A 27,858-nucleotide genomic window follows, 5' to 3' on the forward strand; every position below is an offset into this window, starting at 1 on the left:
CGGGCTTCGCCCGCCCACCCCTGGGATGCCAATAGGCTAACATACCTGTTTCTCAGTACTTTACTGTAGCCATCTGGCCTTGCCCCATCACAGTATGTATGTACTACCTTTGGTTCCATACAAAGGATGAATAGATTGTCTTAATGTAAAAGAGATAGTATTTTGACCTTGTCCCCTTTCTTGCAAGAATTCAGTGCAAACCTTTTGGAACTCCAAAGCTATGTTGACAGCATTACAAAAACATAAGGCATATACAATGTCATATAAAAGGTGATAAAACCAGTTACAAATTCTCAATCAACGCATTAAAATTGTAGTGTGTGCTGAATAGTTGCAGTTTACCATCTACCCTCTCCCTTTTTCTGATTTTCTTGGTTTTTATGTCACAAGCTTCTCTCCAGTGCATTTTTCACCTTTCTTATTTGTCAGCCAAAGAGGGTCTTGAGAGACCCATGCAAGGCTTTGTCTTTATCGGGGAAATGCATGGCCTATAGAGCACTATCACAACGGCCCAAGGAGCAAGGAGAGCATTTCACTGTAAATATATTGCTGGACTAGCCCGTAAGAAAACAAATCACACATAATTACAAGCTGCAAAGCTTACTATATGTACCCTAGAGAGTGTCTTTCAAAAATGTATTATTCTTTAACAACAAAAAATCAATTTACTGTGGGAGTGTTGGATACGTTGTACTGATATGTACAACCCATTCATAAAATGAAAGTAAACAAGTGGAAATGGCTTTGCTTGCCTAAAATAAAAATCATGAGCTCATTTATCATTCCTTTCACTCTGCCTATGTTCTCACTGGAAAGAAGAGGTCAAAGTTAGTGAACAAATGCATTCTGTCTTCATTGGAACAGCAAGAGACTAGAAACATAATGAAAAATGGCTGGTGTAATAAGCAATGAATAGAAAGGCATTTTTCAGGTTCTTTCCCCAGAAACATGTTGCATCTAAATTGCATTATGTAGTTTAGGCAAAATGCACTAAATTTCAGCTGAGATTAAAATGAGAATTTTCGAGCATAAAGTTAGATATCTAAATCATTAAGCACCTCAGTAAATGGGCATTGTGTTTCCAGGGGCTTTTACCCTGGTGATAAAGGGTCACTTCGCAGGATGACGACGACAGCAGCAACATCTCCCTCAGCATTCGTCTAGGTTCAACAGATGCTAGGTGGCATTCAGGAAATTTTGGAGTATCTGCTACACCTTTAGTCCTCTGGACTGTGTCACAGCTTGTTGAGGGTCCACTTAGCCGTGATCTCAATGTTTCATTCTCCAATGCAAGGGAAGTCAACTTTCTCGAACTCCACTATAGTGAGATTTCTGAGAGGGGTCATTTGTCTCTACCTACCTGTAAAGAGCCATTTCTCTTGTGAGACCTTAATACTGTATTAACTGCCCTTACGGGGCCTCTGAGCCCCTGGCAATCTGTTTTCTGTGTCATCTGTGTCAAATGATAGCCTTTCTTCTTACTATCACATCTGCAAGAAGAGTATAAAAGTTGCCAATGAAGCAAAGTTGGGGGGTATTGCCAATACAGAGAAGCACTGGAATATCCTACCAGAAGATTTGGATGAACTTGAAAACTGGAATAATAGAAATAGAATTTAATAGTGCAAAATGTAAGGTCACGCTCTTAGAGACTGACTAAACAGGAACTTCTGCTATACGCTGGGTACCTATCAGTTGGAAATAACATAGGAGGAGAAGAAAGACCTGGATAGATTGATGACTGAGTTGCCAGTGTGATGTGGCTGTGAAAAAGGCTAATGCAATCCTAGGATGCATCAGGCAAGGTATTTCCGGTAGAGATAGGGAAGTGTTGTTATCATTATACAAGTTACTGATGAGACCTCATCTGAAATAGTGTGTGCATTTCTGGTCTTCCATGTTTAAGAAAGATGAATTCAAACTGGCACAGGTGCAGAGAAGGGGGCTACTAAGATGATCAGAGAAATGGAGAAACTATCTTATGAGAGAAGACTTAAGGAGCTTGACTTGTTTAGCCTAACAGAACAGAGTCTGAGGGGAGATATGATTGCTGTCTATAAATACACCAGAAGGGTAAACACCAGGGAGGAAGTGGAATTATTTAAGTTAAGGGCCAGTTTTGGCACAAGAACAAGTGAGTATAAACTGACTATCAACAAGTTAAGTCTTGAAATTAGATGAAAGTTTGTAACCATCAGAGGAGTGAAGTTCTGGAACAGTCTTCCAAGGATAGCTGTGGGGGTAAAAAACCTAACTAGTTTCGAGACTGAGATTGATAAATTTACAGAAGGGATGGTATGGTGAGGTTGCCTACAATTGCATGTGGCCCATCTGCGACTGCTATGAGCAAATATCTACCACAGCCAGAGATGGGATGCTAGAGGGGGAAGGCTCCAAGTTACTACAATGAATTATTTCCCAGGTATCTGACTGGTGGGTCTCACCAACATGCTCAGGGTCTAACAGATCACCATATTTGGGGCCAGGAAGGAATTTTCCCCCAGGTCAGATTGGCAGAGACTCTGGGTTGGTTTTTTTTTGCCTTTCTCTGCACGTTGGGTCCTGGATCATTTACTGGTTTGAACTAGAGTAAACAGTGAATTCTTTGTCACTTGAAGTCTTTAAATCATGATTTGAGGACTTCAGTAACTCAGCTAGAGGTTAAGGGTCTATTACAGGAGTGGGTGGGTGCGGTTCTGTGGCCTCTGATGTGCAGGAGGTCAGACTAGATAAATCATGATGGTCCCTTCTGGCCTTAAAGTTTGAGTAAGTCAGCTGACATGCTTTAATGGCAGAGACCCAGTATACTCACTTTTCAAAGATAGAGTGTGGTCATTCTTTAAGTAGACTCTGAGCATCACCTCCTACTGATGCGGCTTGTGAATCACCTGAATGGAGTACATGTCTGCAACCACATGAAGAAGAAAAGACTTACCTACCTGTCCGGTAATGGTGGTTGTTTGATATGTGAGTGCAGATGTGTGTTCCACTCGGATGTGCGCACACCCTTTGCGCTGAAGCTGAAGAACTTTGCCTAGCAGTGCCTGTGGGGTGGTGCTCATGGTCTCTGACTTTTAGCCTCTCCTTAGGTTATTTAAGGGCAGCACCAGCCTGGCCCACCTGAGTTCCTTTGCACTGAATGTCAAGAGTTAAGACTCTGATGCAGAGGGGACGGAGGTCAGGTTGTGGAATACATGTCTGCACTCACATATGGAAGAACAGTTACTGTACAGGTAGGTAACTGATTTATTGCGTGCATGTGTACATATAGAGCTGCCAGTGTACATACCATCTTGAGGGTTGCCAAAGCAGTCCACACCACCTCCGCAACATTTCCCAGGCTCTTAAGATCTGAAAAAAGGCTACTGGGGAAGAGACATGGTAAGATTACATCCAGTAAATGTACTTGCTTCTCCTGATGCTCCAGCATCACCCTTCACCTCCCTTCCCCACAAAGACCACTACCTCCCCTGGGAGCCTCACCAAGCTGGATGGGGAGATGACTGGGTCACATGGAAGGATGAAGAGGGAATGTTTTCCTTTCATCCCTAGTGTGGCTGACTCCCATCTGTGTAGCTGAAATAGCTGTCTTGTGTTTCCTTGTAGAATTCAAAGAAAAGCAGGTAATAAGGAAAGAAAGCACAACAAAATTTAAGAACTATATATTGAATAAATGAAAGAAACAATTGCCTACTCCCATGCTACAGTGTGTAGCTCAGGTTAATACAGCCAAGGTCCAGTGTCAGTCTGCCAGAGGCTGGCAGTCTTTCCCCATAGCATTTCAAAGTGTGAGGGCATGGCAGGGTGTAGCCCCGGTCCTCACACTGTAGGTGTGATTCTGGCCTGCGCAATCAAAGTCATGGCATTTGGAACAACTACAAAATATTAATATATAGAGATGGACATTCAACTGCTGATTTCCTGCTTGGCTTTTGAGTTCAGTTGCAGATTTTAAAAAAAAGCCTAGATCCCAGTACTGGAAACGTCATCTCCTCATTTACTATGATGGTAGCTGAGGTCAGATGAAGTACTCTATCTATTGTGATTTAGGTTTTTCTATAGTGTCTATGTGCCAGCACTCCCTATGTTTCAGTATTTGGCAACGGGCAGGGTATTCAGTGTATAGCACTTGACTATGGAATTCATGCCACCTGCTGGTCTAAAAGAGAGAACTTCTGTGCATCTTTAGGGCATGATGCAAGGCCTATATCTGTCTTGTTTTCTATTTATTGTATTACCATAACACTAGCATTCATAGTCATGGACCAGGACCCCCATTGTACTGATAGGTTTGTTTTGTTTTGGTCATTGTTCTTATTTTGCTATTGGAGGAAAACTTGTGTGCTACACTGTTTGTGTGTCCGTAGGTGTAATGGCTAAGGAACATTTTATACACTTTATACATCTAAAATTAAATAAAATGTGTATATATATGCAGAGTTATCATTTAAAGAGGTGCGTGTGAAGTACTGTAACAATCCTTGCTGCCTTATATTAGAGAAACTAGAGTGCTGTAATAGAAGTGATCATGAATTTTCCATGTGTATATAATGTTTATAACTATAAAATGTTGGTTTTAAATAATTAGAATTTGTGTTATATCATATGAAACTTTGTTTTATCCAGTTAAAACAGACTAGCTAACATATGATGAGACATGGTTACTTTTAAACATGCATGCTTGAATAGAAAACCTCATTAAGGAAATTGTTTTTTTTAAAGATATTAAAATATTTGACCACATCTCTGAGAAAGCTAGTAACAGATGTCAGTGCAGTGATTAATTTGGAAATTCAGTACAGTAGCCGGAGCTATGTTAAATTGTATTTTAGCAGTAACTATAGATTTTTTTTTTTTTTCTTTTACAGTTCTGAACATAAAGCTGTACTGTCCCTTCTGGCAGCTATCTCCTTAGTTATGGTCTTTATTCTGGTTCAGAGGAGATGCTCCCTGGTTTCGAAAATAGCGATGGCACTTGGGCTCTTGGGAGTCTACAGTTACCGGGCAGCCATTGGAAATGTTGTATTTCCATGGCAACAAGACAGCAAAGCTATCTCAAAGTAAGTTCATCAGCAGATATGTAAATCAACTTCTAGAACAGTCGTAACACTTTGGATACTGAAAAATAGCACAGTTATCTCTGTTAGAATCAGGCTGTTATGAGCGAAGGGATGGTTCTTTTAAGGATGTGGACTAACAAGTTTCGTGTTATGTCTTTAGATAATTTTTGAGTACAATAAAGTGGCATGTTACTGTACCATATCTCAAATTGGAAACCTGTCAAAGGCTGACACACACACTGACTACCTTGAGGCGCAGCTTATTGATCTAGCCCGTTACCATTTTTTTCCATTTCCATTATTTAATCTGTTTTATAAAGATTACTAACTTTGTTGTTTTATTTACTATTGTGTTGATTTACTACATTTAGTACAGAACAAAGCCATACTGACTTATTTATAGCAATGAAATGGTTTGCTATTCGACTACAAGGCTAAAAATACATTTAGGAAACAGTTTCCCTGTGCCTTTCTGTTTCTTACAGCTGAGAGTTGTATAACATGCCCTGTCAAGCTGTCATAGATGTCCGCTTTTGGAGTCTAAAGCTTGCAGCGTTATACAGCTGAGAACTTTCAAAGCTAAGAGTTTTCCCACCACAGCTGTCAGCAGGTGATATGTTGTTTACCATGTGAGAGGAAACAGCCCAATGATGCTTCTATTCACAAGGGCTTTTACACACCTCAGCATTAGCTACTTTTGGAGTGCAGGAGAGCAGCTTTGATTCTTTTATAACCTACCTGATAGTTTTCATTTTTTATTGTGCTATAGCTGGACCTGCAGCTCCAACATGTTCTAAAGGGAGCATCAGAATTATGGGAAATCCCCAGAATGCATTCCTGTAGTCTTTTGGGGGAAATTATAGAAAGATGATTGGCTTGTGGCTAGAATAAATTGTGCAGAGATCACTTAGAATTTGACCTGAGTCTGGGTAGCTTGGGTTCAGGATTTGGGATCAGAGGCCAGACCCTCTGTAAGAAGTGGAGATTGAGAATGACCTTGGAAAGCATCCTAGGAAAAGATTTCCAGACTAAGGCCAAGTGTACCAGTGCTGCATATATTTCTTTTATATGCAGTAGAGATATTTGAAGAGAACTTCACTTCTTTAATTAGTAATAAGGTATTTGATCTTCTGCATACAAAAATCTCCATTGGCTTTTACTTGGACTACAGAATCTGGCTATGGTGCTTGAATGTGTTTGTCTGGAAATACATCTGATTGCTAAATATGATTTTTAGTTTTATGTCTGACTACAGTTCCTTAGGGTAGAATGCAGTTCCTTCAGTGAGAGGGAAATTACTGCAATGTGCAACAGAATGTTCACTGCATCCACTGAGCTGCAAATTAAAATAATAGTTGCAGAAAGTGGAGTTCTTAAATTTACAAAGTGAGCAAAACTTTCACTGACAGCTAATTTACACTATAGTCAGCATCTTAATTGCAATTAGAATTGACTAAGAAATTCAGGGCTTTTATACTCTCTCAGCTTAATTTTAAATGGGACTATGGTGATTTGCTTAAACTGCTATGTCAGACCTTTCATTTATAGCGTTGATTATGCAGTGGCTTAAAAGTTATTTAAATTAATAAAACCAAACTTCACAATCAGTTAAGTGGTGGCTGACTGAGTCTCACATTTAAGAGTGAGACTCGCATGTTAACATTAAACAACTATTTAGTTGTAGAAATGGCACAAGGCTTTTTAAATTGGAGAATTTTAGTGCTTTTTGAAAATGAGCAGGTACACTACAAGCTTTGGTGCATAACTCTGCCAATACACCTCAACCTTGTCTTTATGCTATCCTTAGCATTACATCAGGGCTTCCCTGGTACTTGCTTTGGCAGGACATCCACTTTAAAACTGCCAACTACCTTTATCTTTTTAAGATAAAAAGACTGCCATAGGAGACTGAAGTGCAGAATACATACAGTATGGGCTGCAGTAATACAGGTCTTTCTACCTTGCCTTGCAAATGCGCTGGAACTCTGATTCAGTCTGGTGGAAATATCTGGAAAGGCAACATGGTCCAATACTGAACTGCAGATCAGGAAATCTGTGGTTTTTATTTGTAACTCATTATTTGCTATGTGATCTTCGCAATTTACGCTTTTCCTAGTTTGATAACTTGACCATAAAGTGAGAAATATATGTTGTGTATTAGGTTACATATAAAAACTATGTTAAAAGAATGGTAAGGTTGCAAAGTCACGCACCTAAAAGGTGGGAAAGTCAAAAAAATTTCTGTGTAACCTTCATTCAGCCCCATTATGTGTGTACATCGCCAGCAACTTGTAACTTCATGATCACTTACTATTTTTACATCAGGATTCCCTGCCTCATTCAGTGCACAAAATGAATGGTGTTCACTGAATCGGTAGCTGTTGAATATTTCTCTTTACTTGTGCCTTATTTACTGCACACTATCCAAACCCTGAATTCCATACAGAATTATTTCTCAGGAGCTCCTCACCATAGCTGCTGATTTCATTAATGTCTGTGTAGCACTGATTCACAGGATCCCTTGTGAGATGACAATATTCCCATTTTACAGATGAGGAACTAAGATGCACAGAGATTAAAGCCAATATTGAAAATTGGGCACTAGTGGATGCTCTTCACAGAGGTGTTACTTTTGTAGCACATATATTAATAGCACAGCTTCCATTGACTTCAGTTGCACTTGAGTGCTCAGTGGGTCTGCAAATGAAGCCCCAAGTTTCTCAAGCTGAGCACTAAGAAAGTGAGAAACAGAGTGGCCACTTGTAAAAAGTTCGGTTTGTGACTTGCCCAGCATCAGTTAGAAGCTTGGTGGCAGAGGCATGAATAGAACTCAGATCTTTGGTGTCAATGTATTTCCCTAATCACGTGGTCATCCTTTCAGTTCCTGGAGTCCCCTACATTACAGGCAGTCCTCGACTTTACAATGTTCGAGTTACGACAGACGGCACTTACGATGCTTCTGCATTGAACCCTGATTCAACTTACAACTACAGGTTTTGAGTTTACGACGCTCGGTCCAACAATGGAGTAGACTGCAGTTCTGAGTTCCGACTTATGATACAATTGTAAGGAACCAATTGTGTCGTAAGTCTGCCTGTATTTACCTCACACCAACTAGTTTCTGCAACAAATGACACAGGTCCCTCCAGACAAAAGCCTCATCCACTATACAACCTTTGAATTTATGCTAAATGAAGCAGAGGTTCTGTGAGAAAAGTGTGTGATCATGCAATCATGGACTGTATCGTGTACATGCACAAGGGGGCTGAATTAGGATTGCGCAGGAAACCTTAATTCTGGCATTTCCTAACTTGTAAGTGCTTGACTTTGCAATCCTAATATTATTTGAACATAGCTTTTTGTGTGTAATTTCCTCATTTTTAAAAAGCAAACAAAAAAAATCCACTATTTGGAACCATATTAAACCCACACATGGTTTGTTAACAGGGTAGGAACCTTTAGATCTGCGGCCCAGACCTCTGCTATTTGAGGTAAAGGGATAATTTGTAGAAAGCATAGGCTCTTAACCTCTTTATAGGCCAGGCACTAAAGAGAGACACATTTTGCCAGTGAATTTCAGACAATGACCGATAGCAGAAGAATGTTGACTCAGGACTCTTGGCTTCAATTCCATGGTCTGGAAAGAAATGTCCTCAAGTGGATCAGACTCTTCTGGCTCCTGTGACCTGTCCCCTAGCATGTCACTGTGTCCTTGCTGCATGTCATTCATCTGCATTCCAGTCAGACAGATTCTTCCTTCTCCAATTTAGCCTGGGCACCACCAAGGGAAAGCACTGAAGATATAGGAGAGATGGTCCCTGCCCTGTTCTAGTACCCCGCACTAAAGCATCCCCCAGCAACTGCTCCTCCTGGATGCTATTTAGCTCTTTCAGCCCCTTGAACTTGATCTGTGAGCTCTGTGGGGATTGAGTATGCTCAGTACAAATGGAATCTTTGGAGAAATTTGCTGCCAAACTTTCTGTTGAACATGGATAAACGACAGTTGTCAGAAATTTAATATTCAGACAAGTTTGAATATATATTTCACAGGGACAACAAAAGGCATCCCTCTGATCTAAGTACCACCACCTTGCTGAATTTCAACCCTGCTTCAAAGTATGGAAATGCTAGAGCTTCTCAGGGAAATGTTAGGAGAATGTTTGTTTTCACATTGGGGGAAAAAAAATATTTCCCTAACCTAATCCTTGAAAATCCTTAGCTGAGCTCTTTGCTGCACCTCTCTCTCTCTCTCTCTCTCTCTCTCTCAAAAAAAAAAAAATAAAAAAAAAATTAGCCAAAGGCAGAGACTAGCATGGAAATTTGGCAGAGTTGCAAACCACTGAAATTAAGTGTTAGGCAACCTTAGTTTGCCATTGCTGCCAGTTTTGTCTATAATAGAATATTTTTGGAAGCTTTTTAAGAAATCCCACAGTTACTCCTTGCTTACATGAAGAAAGATAGAATTCATATATAGCATCTGATGTGTGCTACTTACAACATATTTGATACTAGAGGTGGTAATAGTCTGGTCTCACTTCTTATGTGATCAGTGGAAGAAAAATAGCTCTATTAAAAGGAACAGCAACAAAAAGCTTGAACTTTCTGCCTCTGCACTTCTCAAATATCCCACTGGACAGTAGAGGTTGCCCCAGTGTGTCCAGTCATGGATCAGAGGCAATCTCCTCTGTGCTTGACTGCAGAGTGCAGGTGCCTCATTTGATGACAGTTATTACAAGAGGAAGAAGAAGAAACAGCTCAGTAGCGTTCTCCTGCCCTTGGAGACTCTGCAGGAAAGAGAATCTCTGGTCTGAAATTTTCCTCTCTCCCCCTCCACTGAAGATGAAACTACAGTTTCCAGTTGTGGCTGCTGCTCAAGGTGGATGAGGAAAAAGATAATTAAAATATGCACACTCTTCCATGGCTTGTGCTAAGATAGTCTTTAAATCAAAAACCATTAAAGAATAATTTGGCCCTTCTCTTTCCCTCTAATTGCCTATTTAAAAAGATAAAATGTGGACAATGGAAAAAATTATTTAAAAAATGGTAGCGTGAATAAAGTAAGATGATGTTCCATCGTCGTAATGTATGTGCTTGTTCGGGAGAATTGCGAGTTTGAAACTTCATTGGCCAAATAAGTCACAGCTTTTATCTAAGATGTTAATTAAGGGAAACACCTGTTGCTGTTCTCTAAAGATTTTTTTCTTGTAACGTGTCTCAATATATTTAAATGACTCCTGTGAGGATAATTAGTGAAATAACTTGATACAGTAAAAGCTGTCTTATCCGGCATGTTGGGGGAGCCGGGGTTGCTGGTAAGTGAAAAATGCAGGTTAATAAGAGGGGAGGGAGTTTGGGTGAGGGAGAGGGCTTGTGGCAGGAGGTTAGGGCACGGGAGGGTGTTCAGGGTGCTGGATCTGGGGGGTGGTTACCTCGCGTAGCTCTCAGCAAGCAGCAACCTGTCCCTGCTGCTCCTATGTGGAGGCGTGGCGAGGTGGCTCTGTGCGCTGCCTCCACTCACAGGTGCCACCCCCTCAGTTCCCATTGGCCGCGGTTCCTGGCCAATGGGAGCTGCGGAGGCAGCACTTGGAGCGGGGACAGGGCGCAGAGCTGCATGTTGCACTTCTGCCTAGGAGCAGCCAGGACCGGTTGCTGCTTGCGGGGAACTGCCCGAGGTGAGTGCCCTCCAGATCCAGCACCTCGAACCCCTTCCTGTGCCCTAACTCCCTGTCCTAAGCCCCCTCCTGTGCCCCATTCTCATCTTGGAATAGGGATTATAAATTCTAATTCTATAATATGAGACAATATATTTATGTAATGTTTAAGAAAAGTTTTGTAAATGAGTTCCAATAGTTCATGGATTAGGGACCCAATCTTGTGGATTCCAGGGCTTCTGTATAGATTAACTAAATCGTCTTTCTATCTACCCAATGGGACTCCGTGCTGTGCCTAGAAGATACCATCAGAGATGCTTAGTTTTGCAGTTCTCAAACTGTGGATTTGTCTCTCCAGAGATAACATGTTTGTTAACAGCAAAAATGTTTTTAAATAAATAATAATATATAGAGGTGAGAAATAAGACCTCAACCCTATTGTCCCTCTGCAAATCTGTATACAGAGTCAATCCCTGACCCCTCTCTAAAAGTGTAAAGTTTCAAAAAGTTCAATGAAGAAAAGATTGTTGGGGGCAGAATAGATCTGGACAAGGAGAAGTCTGGAGATCAATGTGAGAAGGGAGGGAGTAGAAACAAAAGTGAAACTGTTTGAGCAGCATATTCCAGAAGTCTTGAGGTCTTTCTGAGTGTAATCTTCATTGATTTGAGATCTACCATACCATTCTCTCACTAGAAGGGAAAACTTATAATGGCAGCCGGCTGTAAAAGAGACCCAGTTTGGGAATATTTTAATGAAGTTCCTCTCCCTGTGGGTAAGACAGGCATGTGTACAAAATGCAAACAGTGCAACAAAGAAATGCAAGGCCTAGTTGTGTGAAACAACATCATGAGAAGAAGTGTTTCTTCTCAGGAGGAAGCTGCATTGAAGATGATGAAAGGAACATCACTTAAAAAATGTATAGTGTGTACCTTCTAAAAATGAAACCTACATCTATCTCTGAGATGTGAAGACTATGCATTATGGTTATAGGAACCAACAAGAATGCACTCATATGTAGAAATCCATGGTTAAATCGAGTCTTCCTGACTAGTGATTAAAATCAAATCAACCCTGTTTTCTTCTCCAACTTTGTGCCCTGTTTGAACTCAGGTCAGTCCAAAACACTGTCCTTCAAATCCTTTAAGACTCTCTGCCATGATGCCTGCAGATCCCTGCCAGGTGGTGAGCTATGTTGTAAAGACAGCTTTCTTGTACAAATACGTGCACATATTGTTAATTTACCTTTCCCCGCCTGTTGCATCTTGTCATTAAACTAGATTTTAAATTCTGAGGCAAGGACTGTATATTTACTACATAAGCAAGGGAGAGAAAAAGCCTTTAAAGGACGACAGACATTTTCAGCTGAATTTTTTTTGGCGTGGGGGGAGCGGAGTGGAGAGAACTCATTTCCAAAAATAAGTTGTCAGTAGGGTATATATCATGATCACATGGGAAAAAATCTCTTGGCAGGCAACACTGTTCAATAGCTACTGGCTAATTGCTTTGCAGACGGAAAAAAAATCAATGCAAGGAAGTTCTAACTTTCATATGACCTGGACGTTAAGTGGAAAACACTTGAATACAGTACACCAATGTGCAAGCGAACACTACCTTGTTGTGTGAGGTTTCATTTGTGTCTCAGCCTGCTAAAAAAATTGCTTTGAAGGCTTCATGGTGGCTATGGTTTTTTTTGTCTTTCTATTTAGGAAGTCCACATTATTAGTGTCAGGTTTCTTCAGCCTTTATTGGCTTGATAGAACAACATAGGACCAAAAATTATTAACATTGGTGCTACTGAAAAGAACTGGAGCCCCAGATAATCAGCCCAATCCCTCCTCCCTTTTACATTTCTAGTCTCTTTCTCTGATATGAAAATGTAGTTTCTTTGGTCAAGGTTGCCTGCTAAGAGTTGTTCGGGATGCTAGTGCAAATTGGTTTCACGAAGAGTTGAAACATATGCATCTGAAAGGGAAAAGTTTTGCTTTGACTTTTTCCAGGAGATTCTGGCTAAGCTTGTGAATGTTTTCCTGGTTGGAATCAGATTTGTCCACAGTTGGGTTGTGATCCAGACTACCACATCTTGAGCACTTGAGAGCTCCTGAATCAGTTTACTTTAAGATCTGAATTGATTCTGGTATCTATAGAGCAGGGCATGTTTGCACTCCATTCAGAACATATAAAGTGATTAATTGTGGCAATGGGAAAACTCCATTGTACTTGGTTTCCTAAAAATATTATTTTTGATCATTTTTCATATATTTGTATTACATAGCACAGAGGAGCCCCGGTTATGGATTAGGACCCTGTTGTATTATTGAGTGGCTCAGTAGTCCACAGTAAATGTTGACTTTGGTCCAGTTTGCCCAATGAACAGAGATGCACCCATTAATTTTTAGTTTGCATCTAGACACCTTCTCTTCCTTCCAGTTCTGCTTTGCCTTGTCTCATGCATTCTTCTTCTAGAATAGCAGTTCTCAAAATTCTGGAGCCCAGTGATCACTTCAGGTTTTTCAAAAACTTTTGCTTCCCTCTCAAATGCTTTCAAGCATGATACTGTGGCTGTGATGGTACCTGGAAATAGAGAGTAAAGATTAATTTATGGGTGTACTAAAATATCAGTTGTAGGAAGTGCTTAGCATACATTACCGAAAATACTGGTTTGGCTTGAGAAGTGGTGAAATGTGGTGTGTTCTGATATTCTAAAACAGAAAATTGGTAAAATGTTTTTAGTACTGCCAATGGTAAAACCAAAAGAATGGCTGCACTCTTAAAGAAGAATGTTGATAAACTGGAGAGCATTCAGAGAAGAACCCCAAGAAAAATTAACAGGTTAGAAAACATATCTTATAGTGATAGACTGAAGAGCTTGTTGTTAAATATTTGCTCACCGTGTTGGTACTTATAAATTGTAATCAAGTCACCCATTAACCTTCTCTTCATTAAGCTAAATTAATTAAGCTCCTTAAGTCTATCAGAGAAAAGTATAACATGATCCAATGGCTGGAAGTTGAAGCTAGACAAATTGAAAGCATAATTTTTTAACAGTGAGAGTAATTAACCATTGGAATAACTTACCAAGGCTTATGGTGGATTCTCCATAACTGACCATCTTTAAATCAAGATTGGATGTTTTTCCAAAAGATATACTCTAGGAATCATTTTGGGGAAGTTCATTATGAGTGGAAATAACATTTGGGCTGCCACCTACTTTGTTGATTCCGATGTCCTGTTGTATTTATGCCTTTTTTTTTTTTAATACCTCATGCCTCCTTCCCCTGGACACACTCACATGTCTGGTGACCATATTTGACTGAATCCTGAACCCCATCCATGTCTGGCTGTCTGGAAAACCATAACTGGAGTTTCAATTGCTAACATAGCTGTTTGCATCAATACTGCATTGATACACTTTCCATTGTTTCCAGTATGGGAATGAGGTTATCTCATGGTTTCACATACTAAAAATCTCCCCAATATTAAATTTGGTTTGTTCTTTTGTTATTAACTTGTCTATTATAAATTGCTAAATTGTATAACTCTAGGTTAAGCACTTACTCTTATGCTAAATGTTAGGCCTTCTGCTAACTATCTGCTGCTTAAGCTAACAATACTTAAATTAACAAACTAACAGACTTTACTAGGTCTCAACTTACTGCAAAGCCTATCTCAGATATTAATGTTTTGTTTTCCTACTACTGTTACAGCTCTAACTTCTATTTTACTATCCTAATGCATGTTAATATGCCTTAGCACAAAATATGCAATTTAATATTGCTCCCTAAAATCAGGTCAGGGGTTACAGGTCAGCAACATTTATTCATAAAGTTTTATGTTGATTTTGAAAAGGTTAGTTTTTCCTGGTTGTTCCTTAATTCTTTTCCTTTTCTACCATTTATCCTTTCCATTTGTACCCACCAGTGACCTGTCTTTGACAGCAGATTGTATTGTATGCTTCAGAGGATGGTATAGGAAACCCTATATCAGAAAGTTACATAAAAACCTGACCAGAGAAGCTTCCTAGTCTCATTTTAGTGGTTTCCTTGTGCCTTGAAACATGAAAATTGATATCATGCCACTTTGTGCCTAAATACAAATTTCAGAACCTGATTTTAAACAAACATTTTTTTAAAATCTTAACCACTCTTCGCACATGTACTTTATTTTCAGTAAGGTATCACATGCAGAAATGTATATGCAAGCAGAGGTGAATTTGTACAATAGTACTTGGGGGAGGGGGAGAAAAGAAAAATATAAAAACATTACATGTTAAAAAACACAAAAAAAACACTCATTCTCTGAATGGAATGTGAAAGTTGAGAAATTAAATACACAAGAAAATATTCATAAAACAGTAAGCCATATTGCTGCTTTTGTATATATTCAAGGTTGATTATACATTTAACTGAATAAAGTGATCTAATTACTTTGTCAAAAGTATAACCTAGTCAAGTTCCTGTTGTATGAACTTTTAACTTTTCAGTTTCCTAAATCTGGTGTGCTTAAAATCTCAAGCTTAATGTTAACTTCTCTTCACCTGCTACTAATTTGCAGTTTGCACATGTTACCAGAGTTGAAGGTGATGTAGTACTATGCATCCAATGATTCTAGTCAGGTGTATACTGTTTAAAATTGGGAGATTATTGTGAAAAGTCCATCCATGCCCACTGTGCTGGATTTTCTAAGGGAACTAGAGACCCTGGTTCTCTGTTTGGCTGAAATAAAAACATGGTTGAGTAATGCCTGTCACTTGAAAGAGCTGACGTAACCCAAACAATTACTTGTTGAAAGAAACTTTCGACGTCTTTTTAGATTTAGGATTTTAAACGTTAAGATTCGTGATGTGTTAAACCGACAAACCATCTGAATGTTAATAAGTTTAGATGGAACTGGATAGGAGTAACAAATCATTGCAATGACGTTAGCTGACTTAGCAATTAAAAAAACTAATGTGGTCTTTGCCAAAGCTGTTTTATTGGGGTAACATGGCTTAAATTTGAAATATTCTAAAGCTGTTCTGTTTGAAATACATTTTATGACACACTTGGCCTGTGATCGCACTTGAATTTTGATGCATTTCTCAGAATCATCTTTGTCTCGTACCTCCCTTTTTAAAAAAAAAAATTGATTTGTGAAAATAGATACTAATAATTAATCTATCTTTCTGGTTTTCCTTTTTAGGGGAATTATTGAAGCTCGCTTTGTTTATGTCTTTGTTCTTGGCATAATCTTCACTGGAACCAAAGATTTACTGAAATCACAGGTTATATCTGCAGACTGCAAGTCCAAGAGTATTGGTTTATGGGAAGTATATAGTGGATTGGTTCTGCTAGCAGCCCTGCTATTTAGACCCCATAACCTGCCAGTTTTGGTGTTTTGCCTGCTGATTCAAATGATAATGACAAGATGTATCTGGAAGCCACTAAAATTTGATGCAGCTCAAATTACTATTATGCATTATTGGTTTGGCCAAGCTTTCTTCTATTTTCAGGTAAGCTCATAATATGGCATCCATGAAAATAATGTGTGTAGTTATTCTACCATATGTTGGGTTAAATTGCACCATAGGGGCCTGATCCTGCAAAGACTCAAGTCAGTGGAACTACTCATGCAGGATGAGGCCCCTAGGTTTCAGTTAACTTTATTGTCCACCAACCTGTGCTATTTAGTATGGAATAATATTTGCACATACATGTAGAAAACAAATAAATAGTGCTAGCTTGCATATACACCTCTACCTCGATATAATGCTGTCATTGGGAGCCAAAAAATCTTGCTGCGTTATAAGTGAAACTGTGTTATACTGAACTTGCTTTGATCCACCGGAGTGCACAGCCCCAAACACTACTTTACTGTGTTATATCCAAATTCGTGTTATATTGGTTGGCGTTATATTGAGGTAGCGGGGTGTGTTTGTGTGTGTGTGTATGTATATATGTATACATATATTTGTGTGTGTGTGTGTGTGTATATATATATATATGTACAGTGCTATTGGCAAGAATATGAACTAAGCTAATATAAAATTGCAGTCAATTTATAACTTTTCTGGTCTATTTTAGTATCTCTCTAAAGGCTTCTACTAATAAAATACAATATGGTAAAATCTATCTTGGCACATATGGGGAAGGATAGCTTCTGAAAATAGTGATACAACTTTCAGAATGTTTTATTCTTAATATTATAACATCAACTAATTTCTTGAAGGAATAGAGCTTCAGAAATAAAGTATATACAAAAGTAAATCTGTGAAGTTCATTTGTGGAGCGGGTGGTAGTTTAAGTGGGCAACGGGAAGACTCAAGGGCTAAGTGAACTAACATGAAAATTTTAAAAGCTTTTGAAAAACTTCTATGGTCCATGTTAATTAAGTTGTTTGTTAAATAATTTGAGATGTTTTGCCAAATTCTCAGAAGTGCTTTGATTTCCTGCCATAGTATAAATATTTAACACCACTGTTTTTTTCCAAATGGGGAAAAGATCAGGTAACTCCACTAAATATCTTCATTTTGAACTGTAACATTGGCAAAAACACTGGCACGTAAAATCTTGGTGACATTTTCCCCTCTCTTTTTGCTTTTTGTGTTGGTCCCTGGCTGCCTCAACGAGCATTTCCATCCCTGTTGATTGGATTGGCTTCCTTCTGAATGAGAGAGACATTGGGGGGTGTTCAGTCATAAGGAATTGCTGTGGCTTTTTCTCCTGCTGTATGGGAATATATTCTATATGAGGTGGGAGGGTTGCTGGCCATGCTTTTCATCAGGAAAATTATCAGGGACACTTTCTTAACTTTTATATATGATATTTTATTATAAAAATTGGGGAATTAGTTATCTTTAGAGGAAAGATGTTAATCTGCCAGTGACTGGAGCAGTATAATTAAAGGGTGTTGTTGAGATGAAGATGCGAAAGCCGGCTTACTTTGACTCATGTTGCTGTTTCGTTTTAATTGCTACATTGTTTTAGAAGATGAAGAAAAAATAAATAAAAAAATCAAGCTTATTAACCAACTGTAACAAATTTAATACAGTTAAATCAGCATCTTTTTCATGTGTCGGGTTGTTACTGTAAGTCAATAGCTTAAGAACCTCAGTGAATTTTTCAACAAGCTTGACTGATTATCATTATTTTCCTGAACCTCAAGCCATCCACTCCTTCCATCGGATCATTAATTCCCTGGAAGTGCCCTGTTTAATTTAGAGCATACAGTGACAATAAAAGTAAAGTTTACTTTAGTCTTCATTAATTATAGAGAGCCCTAAAAGGTGTAGACCATTGTCTTCATGCTGAAACCTGATGTTTACAAGCAGTGACAGCTTAAAGTAAGTAAAGTCTTTTAAAAAGTCTCCAAAACCAGTTCGTAAGTTGAGGTTTCAGTTAATATTCCACGGTCAGCTTCATAATTAAGAAAAGAGCAATTGAAAATATATGGAGAGGTTCATATTAGTAAAACTTTATTCAAAATCACTTACAATGTCGAAGTGTCAGGAATGGATGACCGTTGGCAGATGAGGCTTCCATTTGATTGCATTGGTCAGACTTGGCTACTTTTAACTGTCTTTGTAACAATGTGCCTGCAAGAGGGAGGAAGGAAATTGTAGGTTAAAACCTTGAATATTGTTCTTGCCTTTCTTCTTCTATTTCATATTAAATTAATGGTTGGATTCAAATAATTATTTAAAACAACTCCTGAGATTTTTCTTGCACAACCTGCTTGTACAGCTATTTATTCTGCATGATGCTCTAGTTACTAAAGAGAGGCATGTGTTTAAGGCCAGGTCTTGAGGAAAAGCGAACAGAAGAACACTAACATTGTGTCATTAAACTAGTGTTAAAGTGGATTGGAAACTCATTAGTCTGACACATTGCCAGTGTCACTAAATGTTCTCGAGGTAATGCAACTAATAGCTTCCAAATAGTCAGAAGTGCTTCTGACCATATGAAATTTCATGTTTTGAGCAAAATGAATGCTGTTTTCAGAGCATATGGTTGGCTCCCTTCCATCGGACTTTTGAACATAAAGGAGTTATTCTGTACAGCATATGTGCCATATTAATGTATTTTTGTGTTTGCCAAAGATTTGTTTTTATTCTTGCTTGTGAGAAAAGCATCATGCTTCAAGGGTTCCAGAGCATGATGGATTACCACTGAATGTTTTCCTGCAACAATGAATCGTCTCTTGCCATTTCTACCATATCGCCATGCCATAATAATCTAGTAAACCAAGTGTTTGAAAAATTTCAGTCATATTTTTGAATAAAAGCTAACACACTGTGAATTGTCAAGTTATGTATGTATTCTGTAGAGAATTCGAAATTGTAAGCTTTGGAAATCCAGTTCAGTACCATGAAATAATATAATATATGGTATGAAGTATTTTATCTTCTACTGCCCCCTCCCCCATACCTCATTGGCATCAGCGTACAGGCAGAATGTTTCCTTCCTTACTACTTATCTGTAGTCCAGCCTTTACTGTTTTCCCTCCACCCCGCATCTTATTGCAGGCCATTAATGTTACACCTCTCCCAAGGCTGGGAGACTAGAGAATGCATGTCCTTCTTAGAACACCTTTTGTGGTGCTATGAGAAATTACACTGGACCTGATTCAGACTGTTGACTACTATTTCTTATGCATGTCTCTATTCATAAACATAGACAACTGACAGTAAGATGCATCCCATCAACAAAAGGGTTATTATGAAGTTATAGCACCCTCACCTAGTCTCTTGCACTCTCTTAAAGCATTGCTACAGTGTTGCACAGTCGTGATCAAACGGCTGACTGTGACTTACTCAGCAATGAGGAAACATAAGACTTAATGAATAATTTAACAAAGGTATTTGTGACAGTCCAGTTAAACAGATGTAGTAAGTTGCATATATTGTTCCTTTATCCACTAGAACTCTAAATTGGAAGCACCATCTTCTCTTGGGGAAAGAGAGAAAGTCTCTCTGTGAATTTAGTCCTGAGAATGCTAACTGTAGAACTTTTTTTTTTCTTTTTGAATTATGCATGATGGCAGTTTGATATGGATGACATTCTCCTCAGGGCTAAGACTAAAATCACCAAATACAGTTCACTGTGCTGTTTGTGTAAAGTCTTTTGTGTTGATTCATTAAACAAGAGGTAAATTTGAGGAAAACAAAATAGGACAAGCAAATAGTCACTTTTTATTTGTTTGTGTTCCTCATTTATGCTCTAAAGTAGAACCTCTTTCTTGTAAATTTCTTTAGTTAAATCCAGAATACTGATTTAGGGCTCAAAAACCTAAGCCTTTAAACCTACATGTTAGTTAAACTCTTTGATATGTCTGGGGATTGGTCCTGCTTTGAGCAGGGGGTTGGACTAGATGATCTCCTGAGGTCCCTTTCAACCCTGATATTCTATGTTTCCATGTACTGTTTCATTCTACCTTTCAGACATCAAGTGATATTTTTGTTTTATTTTCAGGGAAACTCAAATGGTATTGCTTCAGTGGATATTTCAGCTGGTTTTGTGGGATTAGACAACTATGTGGAAATACCAGCAATTTTTCTTACAGGATTTGCAACATATGCAGGACCTTTGCTTTGGGCCATTCACTTGCTGTGCTACTTGAGTTCTGAAATTAGCAGGTAATTGTATTAAAAGCTGATAAAATTAAAAGTAATAAATGATTATCACAGATACAGAAAAGCATACACATGATGTAAACCCATTTAAGAAACTGGAGCTCATATGCCTTCCCCACCCCCTTAACTTTAGCCCTTTGTCGCTCGTCCTGCCCTTTTTATTGTTCTCTGCTCTTACTAACTCCCTTTTCCTTACTCTATTTTTATTCCCATGTTTTCAACACCCTCCCCCCCCCCCCCCAAAAAAAACAACCCAAAACATGGATCTGGTACAGGTTTGTTAATCATCTCTATGTTCATATGTATGGTGTTATATTCCCATCCCCATCCCCATTCGTTCACTTGTCACTTAGATTGTGAGCTCCCTGGAGCAGAGACTCCCTCTCTTCATCCGTGTCAGTGCCCAGCACAGTGGGGTAAAACAGCTTTTGTATCATTGTAGTACTGTGAGGGAGAGAAGTAAGACAAAGCTCCTGTAATTTTTTTACTTCAGTTTCAGGTTTAAAATTTGAGAGGTTTTAAGAATATTTTGAAAACTTTACATTTGGCAGTGTACAGTATTCATGCAGGTGGGTATCAGTCTTCTAATGATTTTCCAAAGGGAGAATGGCTTGTACAGCATGTTTTTAGAATGCTTTTTTAACAAAGATGAAAGTTAAAATTTTTTAACAGTGTTTTTGAGGTAGCTTCTTAAATAGAAGCTCGTATTGATTTGGTTGAATAATATGCCTCTGCAGCAGCAAAAATATTTCTCAGATTTAGGTTGGATTTTTGGAAACTGAACAAATTTTTCCTTCCTTTATCAGTGTAACCATAGCAATGGCCCACTGAGTAATCCATTCGGAGTTTAAAGAATTAATTAAAGAAAATGCTGCATGTTTTTTGTAACTATTTATTTTTAGAAATTTTAAATTCTGTCAAAGAAATTGAAGTTTTAGGCCTAGTACATAATTTTGTATAAATCAGGAACACTTACACTCGGAAATTAGCAAAGTATTTAACAAAATCATTTTTGTACTGTTGACCATTGGAAAGGATAAATCTCCAATTCCGGAATATATTTATAAATTTAAAATGCAAATACGTTTTAAAAATAAATATTTGAAAATCAACGTCATTTACTTTCCAAGACCCAGATGCAAAGTTCAGTTAGCTTCTGGAGCAGCTGATATCACACGTGTACAAATAGTGTGGGGGAAACACTTAGTTTCTGCTATAGGAAACTGAGATCTCCTTTACTGTTGTCACAGAAACCAGAATCCTAACCTCAGCACATAAGTAAGAGAGGTCTTGATATTTAGCATTTCCAAGTCAAACGTCGTCTCTAAGTGTGTCTTCTAATGTCTGTGTTTTGTGGATGAAAGTTAGGCTACGTCAACACTACCCGCCGTATTGGTGGGTTACAATCGATTGCTCGGGGATCGATATATCGCGTCTCATCTAGACGTGATATATCGATCCCCGAGCGTGCTTATATCGATTCTGGAATTCCACCAACCCCAACGGAGTTCCGGAATCGACAGAGGGAGCCGCAGACATAGATCCCGCGTGGTGAGGACAGGTGAGTAATCCGATCTTAGATATTCGACTTCAGCTACGTTATTCACGTAGCTGAAGTTGCGTATCTAAGATCGATTTTTCCCCGTAGTGTAGACCAGCCCTTAGACTAATAGCGTTGGTTTGAGCCAGGCGTAGGGCTGGCTTAAGCGTCTGTCAAACACCTCTGCCAATGCTTAGTTCTGAACTGTGACATCACTTGATTGAACTGTTTTCCCTTTGGACAGCTCTATAGCTCACTTAGATATATGGCCATTGTTTGTTGTCATTGATTGGTTAAGGTCAAATGCAGTAGACCAGTGTTTCATCTGAATATATTAGGTAGAGCTTGCAGCATCTTTAGCCTTTCAGGGTTTGTTTGAATCTGGGTGCTGCAGATACTGTCAGGTTGGGTTTGTCTGCATTACAATTAGACACCTGCATCTGACCTATGCCAGCAGACTTGTGCTCATGGGGCTTAGGCTGCGGGGCTGTTTAGTTGTGGTATAGACATTCGGGCTTGGGCTGCAGCCTGACCTCTGGGACCCACCCACCTTGCAGGGTCCTGGAGCCTTAGCTCCAAACCAAGCTCGAACGTCTGCGCTGCAATTAAACAGTCACTTAGCCCAAGTCAGCTGGCATAGACCTGCTGCAGGTTTTTAATTATAACGTGGACATACCCTGTATCTTTTCCTTTTAACCCAGGGTTTTGTAATTAGCAATTCAAAGGCTATGTTCTTTGCTCAGAGTCCACTTTCCTTGGAATTAAGGCTGGAACACTGGAGGGGGGAAAGGGGTCAATGGGTCTGAATCACTACTTAAACATATTGCGACTTTAGCTGTTAAAAATCCTTTTATGTTCTAAACATTCTTTATATAGACCTCTTGTAAAATATTTTGTGAGGCATTTTTAAATGTGCCTAGAGAAGCAGTAAAGTTGCTTCTGCCTTTCCAATTTCCTGTTGTGCCACTCACTGATTTTCAAATTCTTTAAAAAGTTTGAATCAATATTTTAATTGGCCTGATGAGCTTTGATTTCAGTGTGTACTGTTGGATATCTCCTGGAACCCGGAAATGAAAAATGGTTTTACAACCTTCATAATCTTAGATTTTAATAAATATTCTGTACTCATATTGGCAGAGTAGACATTCAGTTGAATGAGAGTGCCTTTTCAGATATTGTAGATGGAAATTGCACAGAACAATAGTATGCTAATAACTATAAAATGTTTAATGTTTTTAACAGTAATGTGTCATTCAATAAACTGTTTGTTGCTAGTCTAATAGGCATGCAGAAATAACTTAAGGGACTTATTACTTAAGTTACTGTAAAAGTATTACAGTGTTGACAAAATAAAATGAGGATATGTTGGCTAGAGGAAATACTGTAGTGCAAGACAGCTCCTTCTCCATTTAACCTTCTGACAGTTTTATCCCTAGCTTGTACCTTATCTAAAGTAATCCGTTTACCCCCTGTATAAATTGAATGACGTGCAATGCTCATACAACCCATTTCAAAGTCAATTTTTCTTAGCTATAAAGAGGCAAAGCAAGAATTTTCTCTGAATTGCAGAAATGATGCTGCTTTTTAAAATGCTGTTACTGCTGCTCATGTCCATCAGCCTCTGGAAGAAGAAGCTAAAGAATTGTTCCCACCATGTTAATGTAATAACATTATAGAGGAGGAGGAATCCATGCTGCTCATTCAGGTCCTGCCTCCTGCAGTAAGCCTGGCCAATTTTAAAACCTACACCAGAAATATCTACATGTCTCTTTGTGTAGTGCATATGCATGCCTGGAAATAGCTTGAGACTAGGAATAAGTGTTAACAATATGGGAAAGGACTACCAAATATCTTGTTTTCTTTGAGCTCTCACAACACATTATGACTACAGGAGAGGCAGGTGAATTTCCTTTGAAGCTAACATTGCACAACTGACACCCTTTTGGGCATTCCAGTGATCTGAGATTTTGACATTTCCAGTTAAGTCTCCTAGGGTTTGTCTACACTGGTGTTTTGGAACTCATGGGAGCGAGCCTTCCAGCCAGAGTTGACAGACTTGGACTAACAAGGCTCCTGCTAATACCCTGTTTGAAGTTGTGGCTTGGGCTAGAGCTCGGGCTCCGAAGCCAGGGTGGGAGCAAGCTTCAGAGCCTGAGCTCTAGCCTGGGCTGCACCTTAAAAGTGCTGGCTATACAGCACTACCCTGAGTCTGTTGACTGAGACTGGAAGGCTCACTACTGTGGGCTCCAAAACACTGCGTAGACATACCCCTACGAGCCTATTTCTGCCCTCGCTCTTGGCCCATGTGACCCATTGCTACCACTATTATTACACAGTCTGTGGGTTAAGGCAGGATTTGGTCATCTGTTTCTAAGCAAGAACCATTCAGCCAACCAGGGTTGCCTACAATCACTTGTCACAAATGCATGACAAGTTGCTTCAAAGTTGACTGAAACATAAATGTCATCTCCTCCCCTTGTGGGACAACTATGCATCCATACTTCAGGAGATGAAACACAGTGCAGTTGGCAGTGGGTAGAAGTGAGCCTTGAATTTATAAATATCTATTTTAAAAGTTTTACTAACAGATACAGGATGTGCATGTTCTAAGGCAGTGTTTCTCAAACTAGGGTTGCCGCTTGTGTAGGGAAAGCCCCTGGTGGGCTGGGCCGGTTTCTTTACCTGCCCCGTCTGCAGGTCCGACTGATTACGGCTCCCACTGACCACGGTTCGCCGCTGCAGGCCAATGGGAGCTGCTGGCAGTGATGGCAAGTACGTCCCTCGGCCCATGCTGCTTCCAGCAGCTCCTATTGGCTCAGAGCAGCGAACCGTGGCCAGTGGGAGCCGCAATAGGGCAGACCTGCGGATGGGGCAGGAAAGCAAACTGGCCTGGCCCACCAGGGGCTTGCGCTACACAAGGGGTGTCTCAAATTTGAGAAGCACTGCTCTAAGGGGATTGGGATTTAAAATATTCAAGAAATGTAGTCCTGCATGGCAGAAATAAGTTCTGTACTGCGCAGTCTAAGGACTCAGTTGTAAGACAGGTCCTCCTTGTGCTAGATCCAGTACTAATGCATAACGAATGGTCACTGTGTTAAATAGCTGGGTCTGGATTGCCACTCCCAGTCATGCTGAGTAGCACCTTACTATGTGACTGTTTCTACCAGAACCAAGAGAACTATTTGAACTATTTGTTCCTACCTGACAGGAATAAAGGTGGTAGAAGCTGGTGTTCAATATTTGGATGTTGTAGCTGCTCTTTCATTGCACGTGATTTTCAGTCAAAAGCAGAGTGCCTATGGATTACTGGCTTCCACCAAAAATTCTGATCTTAGACTTTACAGTATCTCATCTCCTGGTTTTTTTTCCTCTTACATCTTATAGGAAGTAGATTCGGTAGTGCATGGTTTATTTTGCCAAGCAGTTTCCACTGTCTCTGCAGACCTACCACCTGTTTACTGTGCTTCCGAGAGATTGCCTGTGTGGTGGCGTTCTATTACAAAAACATCAGTATCTGATGCTTTATTAAATTTCATAAGCTATTCTATGCGACCAGCATTTCCAACTCCAGTTGCAAAGGCTGCAGAAATTAATTCTCATAGGATGAAGTGGTTCTGTTCAAGAATAAATACAGGTACTGATGAGGTCCCAGAGCAGAGCCAACTGCAATACTAACAGTTTATAGTCATAAAAACAACAAGGAGTCTGGTGGGCACCTTAAAGGCTAACACATTTATTTGTGCATAAGCTTTCGTGGGTAAAAACTCCACTTCTTCAGATGCATGGAGTGAAAATTACAGATGCAGGCATAAATATACTGGCACATGAAGAAAAGGGAGTTACCTTACAAGTGGAGAACCAGTGGTAGACAAGGTCAACTCAGTCAGGGTATATGTGGTCCACTGCCAATAATTAATAAGTGCATGGGCTCCTCCTGACAGTCGAATGACAGACTGGACTTCTACATAAAGTGCTTCCCCGGACATGCACAGGCTGCAATTGTGAACAAACAGCATCACTTTCCCCATAACCTCAGCCGTACAGAACGCAATGCCATCCACAGCCTCAGAAACAACTCTGACATTATAATCAAAGGGGCTGACAAAGGAGGTACTGTAGTCATCATGAACAGGTCAGATTATGAACAGGAGGTTGCCAGGCAACTCTCCAACACCACATTGTACAGGCCACTGTCCTCCAATCCCACTAAGTACCACCAAAAGAAACTACACCATCTGCTCAAGAAACTTCCTGCTACAGCACAAGAACAAATATACACAGACACACCCCTAGAGCCCCGATCAGGAGTATTCTATCTGCTACCCAAGATCCATAAACCTGGAAATGCTGGACACCCCATCATCTCAGGCATTGGCACTCTTACAGCAGGATTATCTGGCTAATTGGACTCTCTCCTCAGACCCTACGCTACCAGCACTCCCAGCTATCTTCAAGACACCACCAACTTCCTGAGGAAACAATGCATTGGTGAGCTTCCTGAAAACACCATTCTGGCCACCATGGATGTAGAAGCTCTTGACACCAATATTCCGCACGAGGATGGATGACAAGCTGTCAGGAACAATATCCCTGATGAGACCACAGCACACCTGGTGGCTGAGCTTTGTTACTTTGTCCTCACCCACAACCATTTCAGATTTGGAGACAACTTATACCTTTAAGTCAGCGGCACTGCTCTGGGTACCTGCATGGATCCATAGTATGCCAACATTTTATGGCTGACTTAGAACAACGCTTCCTCAGCTCTCATCCCCTAGCATCTCTCCTCTACGTGCACTACATTGATACATCTTCATCATATGGACCCACGGAAAGGAGGCCCTTGAAGAATTCTACCCCACCATCAACCACAATTTCACACCCCACCATCAGCCTCAGCCTGGACCAGTCCACACAAGAGATCCACTTCCTGGATACTACAGTGCAAATAAGTGATGGTCGCATAAACACCACCCTATACTGGAAACCTACTGACCACTATACTTACCTACATGCCTCTAGCTTCCATCCAGGAAAATCACATGATCCATTGTCTACAGCCAAGCCCTAAGATACAACCGCATTTGCTCCAATCCCGCAGACAGGGACAAACACCGACAAGATCTCTATCAAGCTTTCTTAAAACTACAGTCCCCACCTGGGGAAGTGAAGAAACAAATTGATGGAGCAAGACAGGTACCCAGAAGTCACTTACTACAGAACAGGGCCAACAAGGAAAACAACAGAACACCACTGGTCATCACATACAGCCCCCAGCTAAAACCTCTCCAGCGGATCATGAACAATCTACAACCTAGATTGAAAAATGATACCTCACTCTCACAGGCCTTGGGAGGCAGGCCACTCCTTGCTTATGGACAGCCCCCCAACCTGAAGCAAATACTCTCCAGCAACTACACACCACACCACAGAAACACTAACTCAGGAACTGATCCCTGGAACAAACCCTATTGCCTTCTCTGTTCCCCATATCTACCTTAGCGACACCATCATAACACCCAGCCACACCATCAGAGGCTCATCACCTGCACACCCACTAATGTGATATATGCCATCCTGTGGTAGCAATGCCCCTCTGCCGTGCATATTGGCCAAACCAGAGAGTCTCTACGTGAAAAGATAAATGGACACAAATCAGACATCAGGATTAGTAACATACAAAAGCCAGCAGGAGAACACTTCAATCTCCCTGGACACTGCGAAACAGATTTAAAAGTAGCCATCTTTCAACAAAAAAAACACATCAAAGAAAAACTGCAGAGCAACAATTCATTTGCAAACTTAACACCATCAACTTGGGCTTGAATAGGGACTGGGAGTGGCTGGCTCACTACAAAAGCAATTTTCCCTTTCTTGGTATTGACACCTCCTCATCAGTTATTGGGAGTGGACCACATCCACCCTGACTGAATTGGTCATGTCAACACTGGCTCTCCACTTGTAAGGTAATTCCCTTCTCTAATACCCCTCTGATACCT

The 27,858-nt window shown here is 39.9% G+C and overlaps 1 protein-coding gene across 10 annotated transcripts in view; it reads left to right on the forward strand.

Annotated features, from left to right (window-relative positions):
- Positions 1–27,858, forward strand: part of PIGG (phosphatidylinositol glycan anchor biosynthesis class G (EMM blood group)) — a 136,461-nt gene that overhangs the window by 73,399 nt on the left and 35,204 nt on the right. For 7 of the 10 annotated variants that reach the window (XR_012656175.1, XM_075067410.1, XM_075067408.1 and 4 more), the window contains 3 exons: positions 4,869–5,060; positions 15,891–16,200; positions 20,159–20,322. Coding sequence is in view for 8 of the 10 variants with exons in the window: in XM_075067410.1 (XP_074923511.1) it covers positions 4,869–5,060; positions 15,891–16,200; positions 20,159–20,322 (666 nt within the window). In the remaining 2 variants the exon portion in view is untranslated. Of the gene's footprint in view, positions 1–4,868; positions 5,061–6,315; positions 6,369–8,630; positions 9,303–15,890; positions 16,201–20,158; positions 20,323–27,858 lie in introns of those variants that run through there. The other 3 variants (XM_075067412.1, XM_075067413.1, XR_012656174.1) reach the window with 3 other exon arrangements.

Source organism: Chelonoidis abingdonii, chromosome 6, assembly GCF_003597395.2.
Source record: "Chelonoidis abingdonii isolate Lonesome George chromosome 6, CheloAbing_2.0, whole genome shotgun sequence".
In the NCBI taxonomy this organism is placed as follows: Eukaryota; Metazoa; Chordata; order Testudines; family Testudinidae; genus Chelonoidis; species Chelonoidis abingdonii.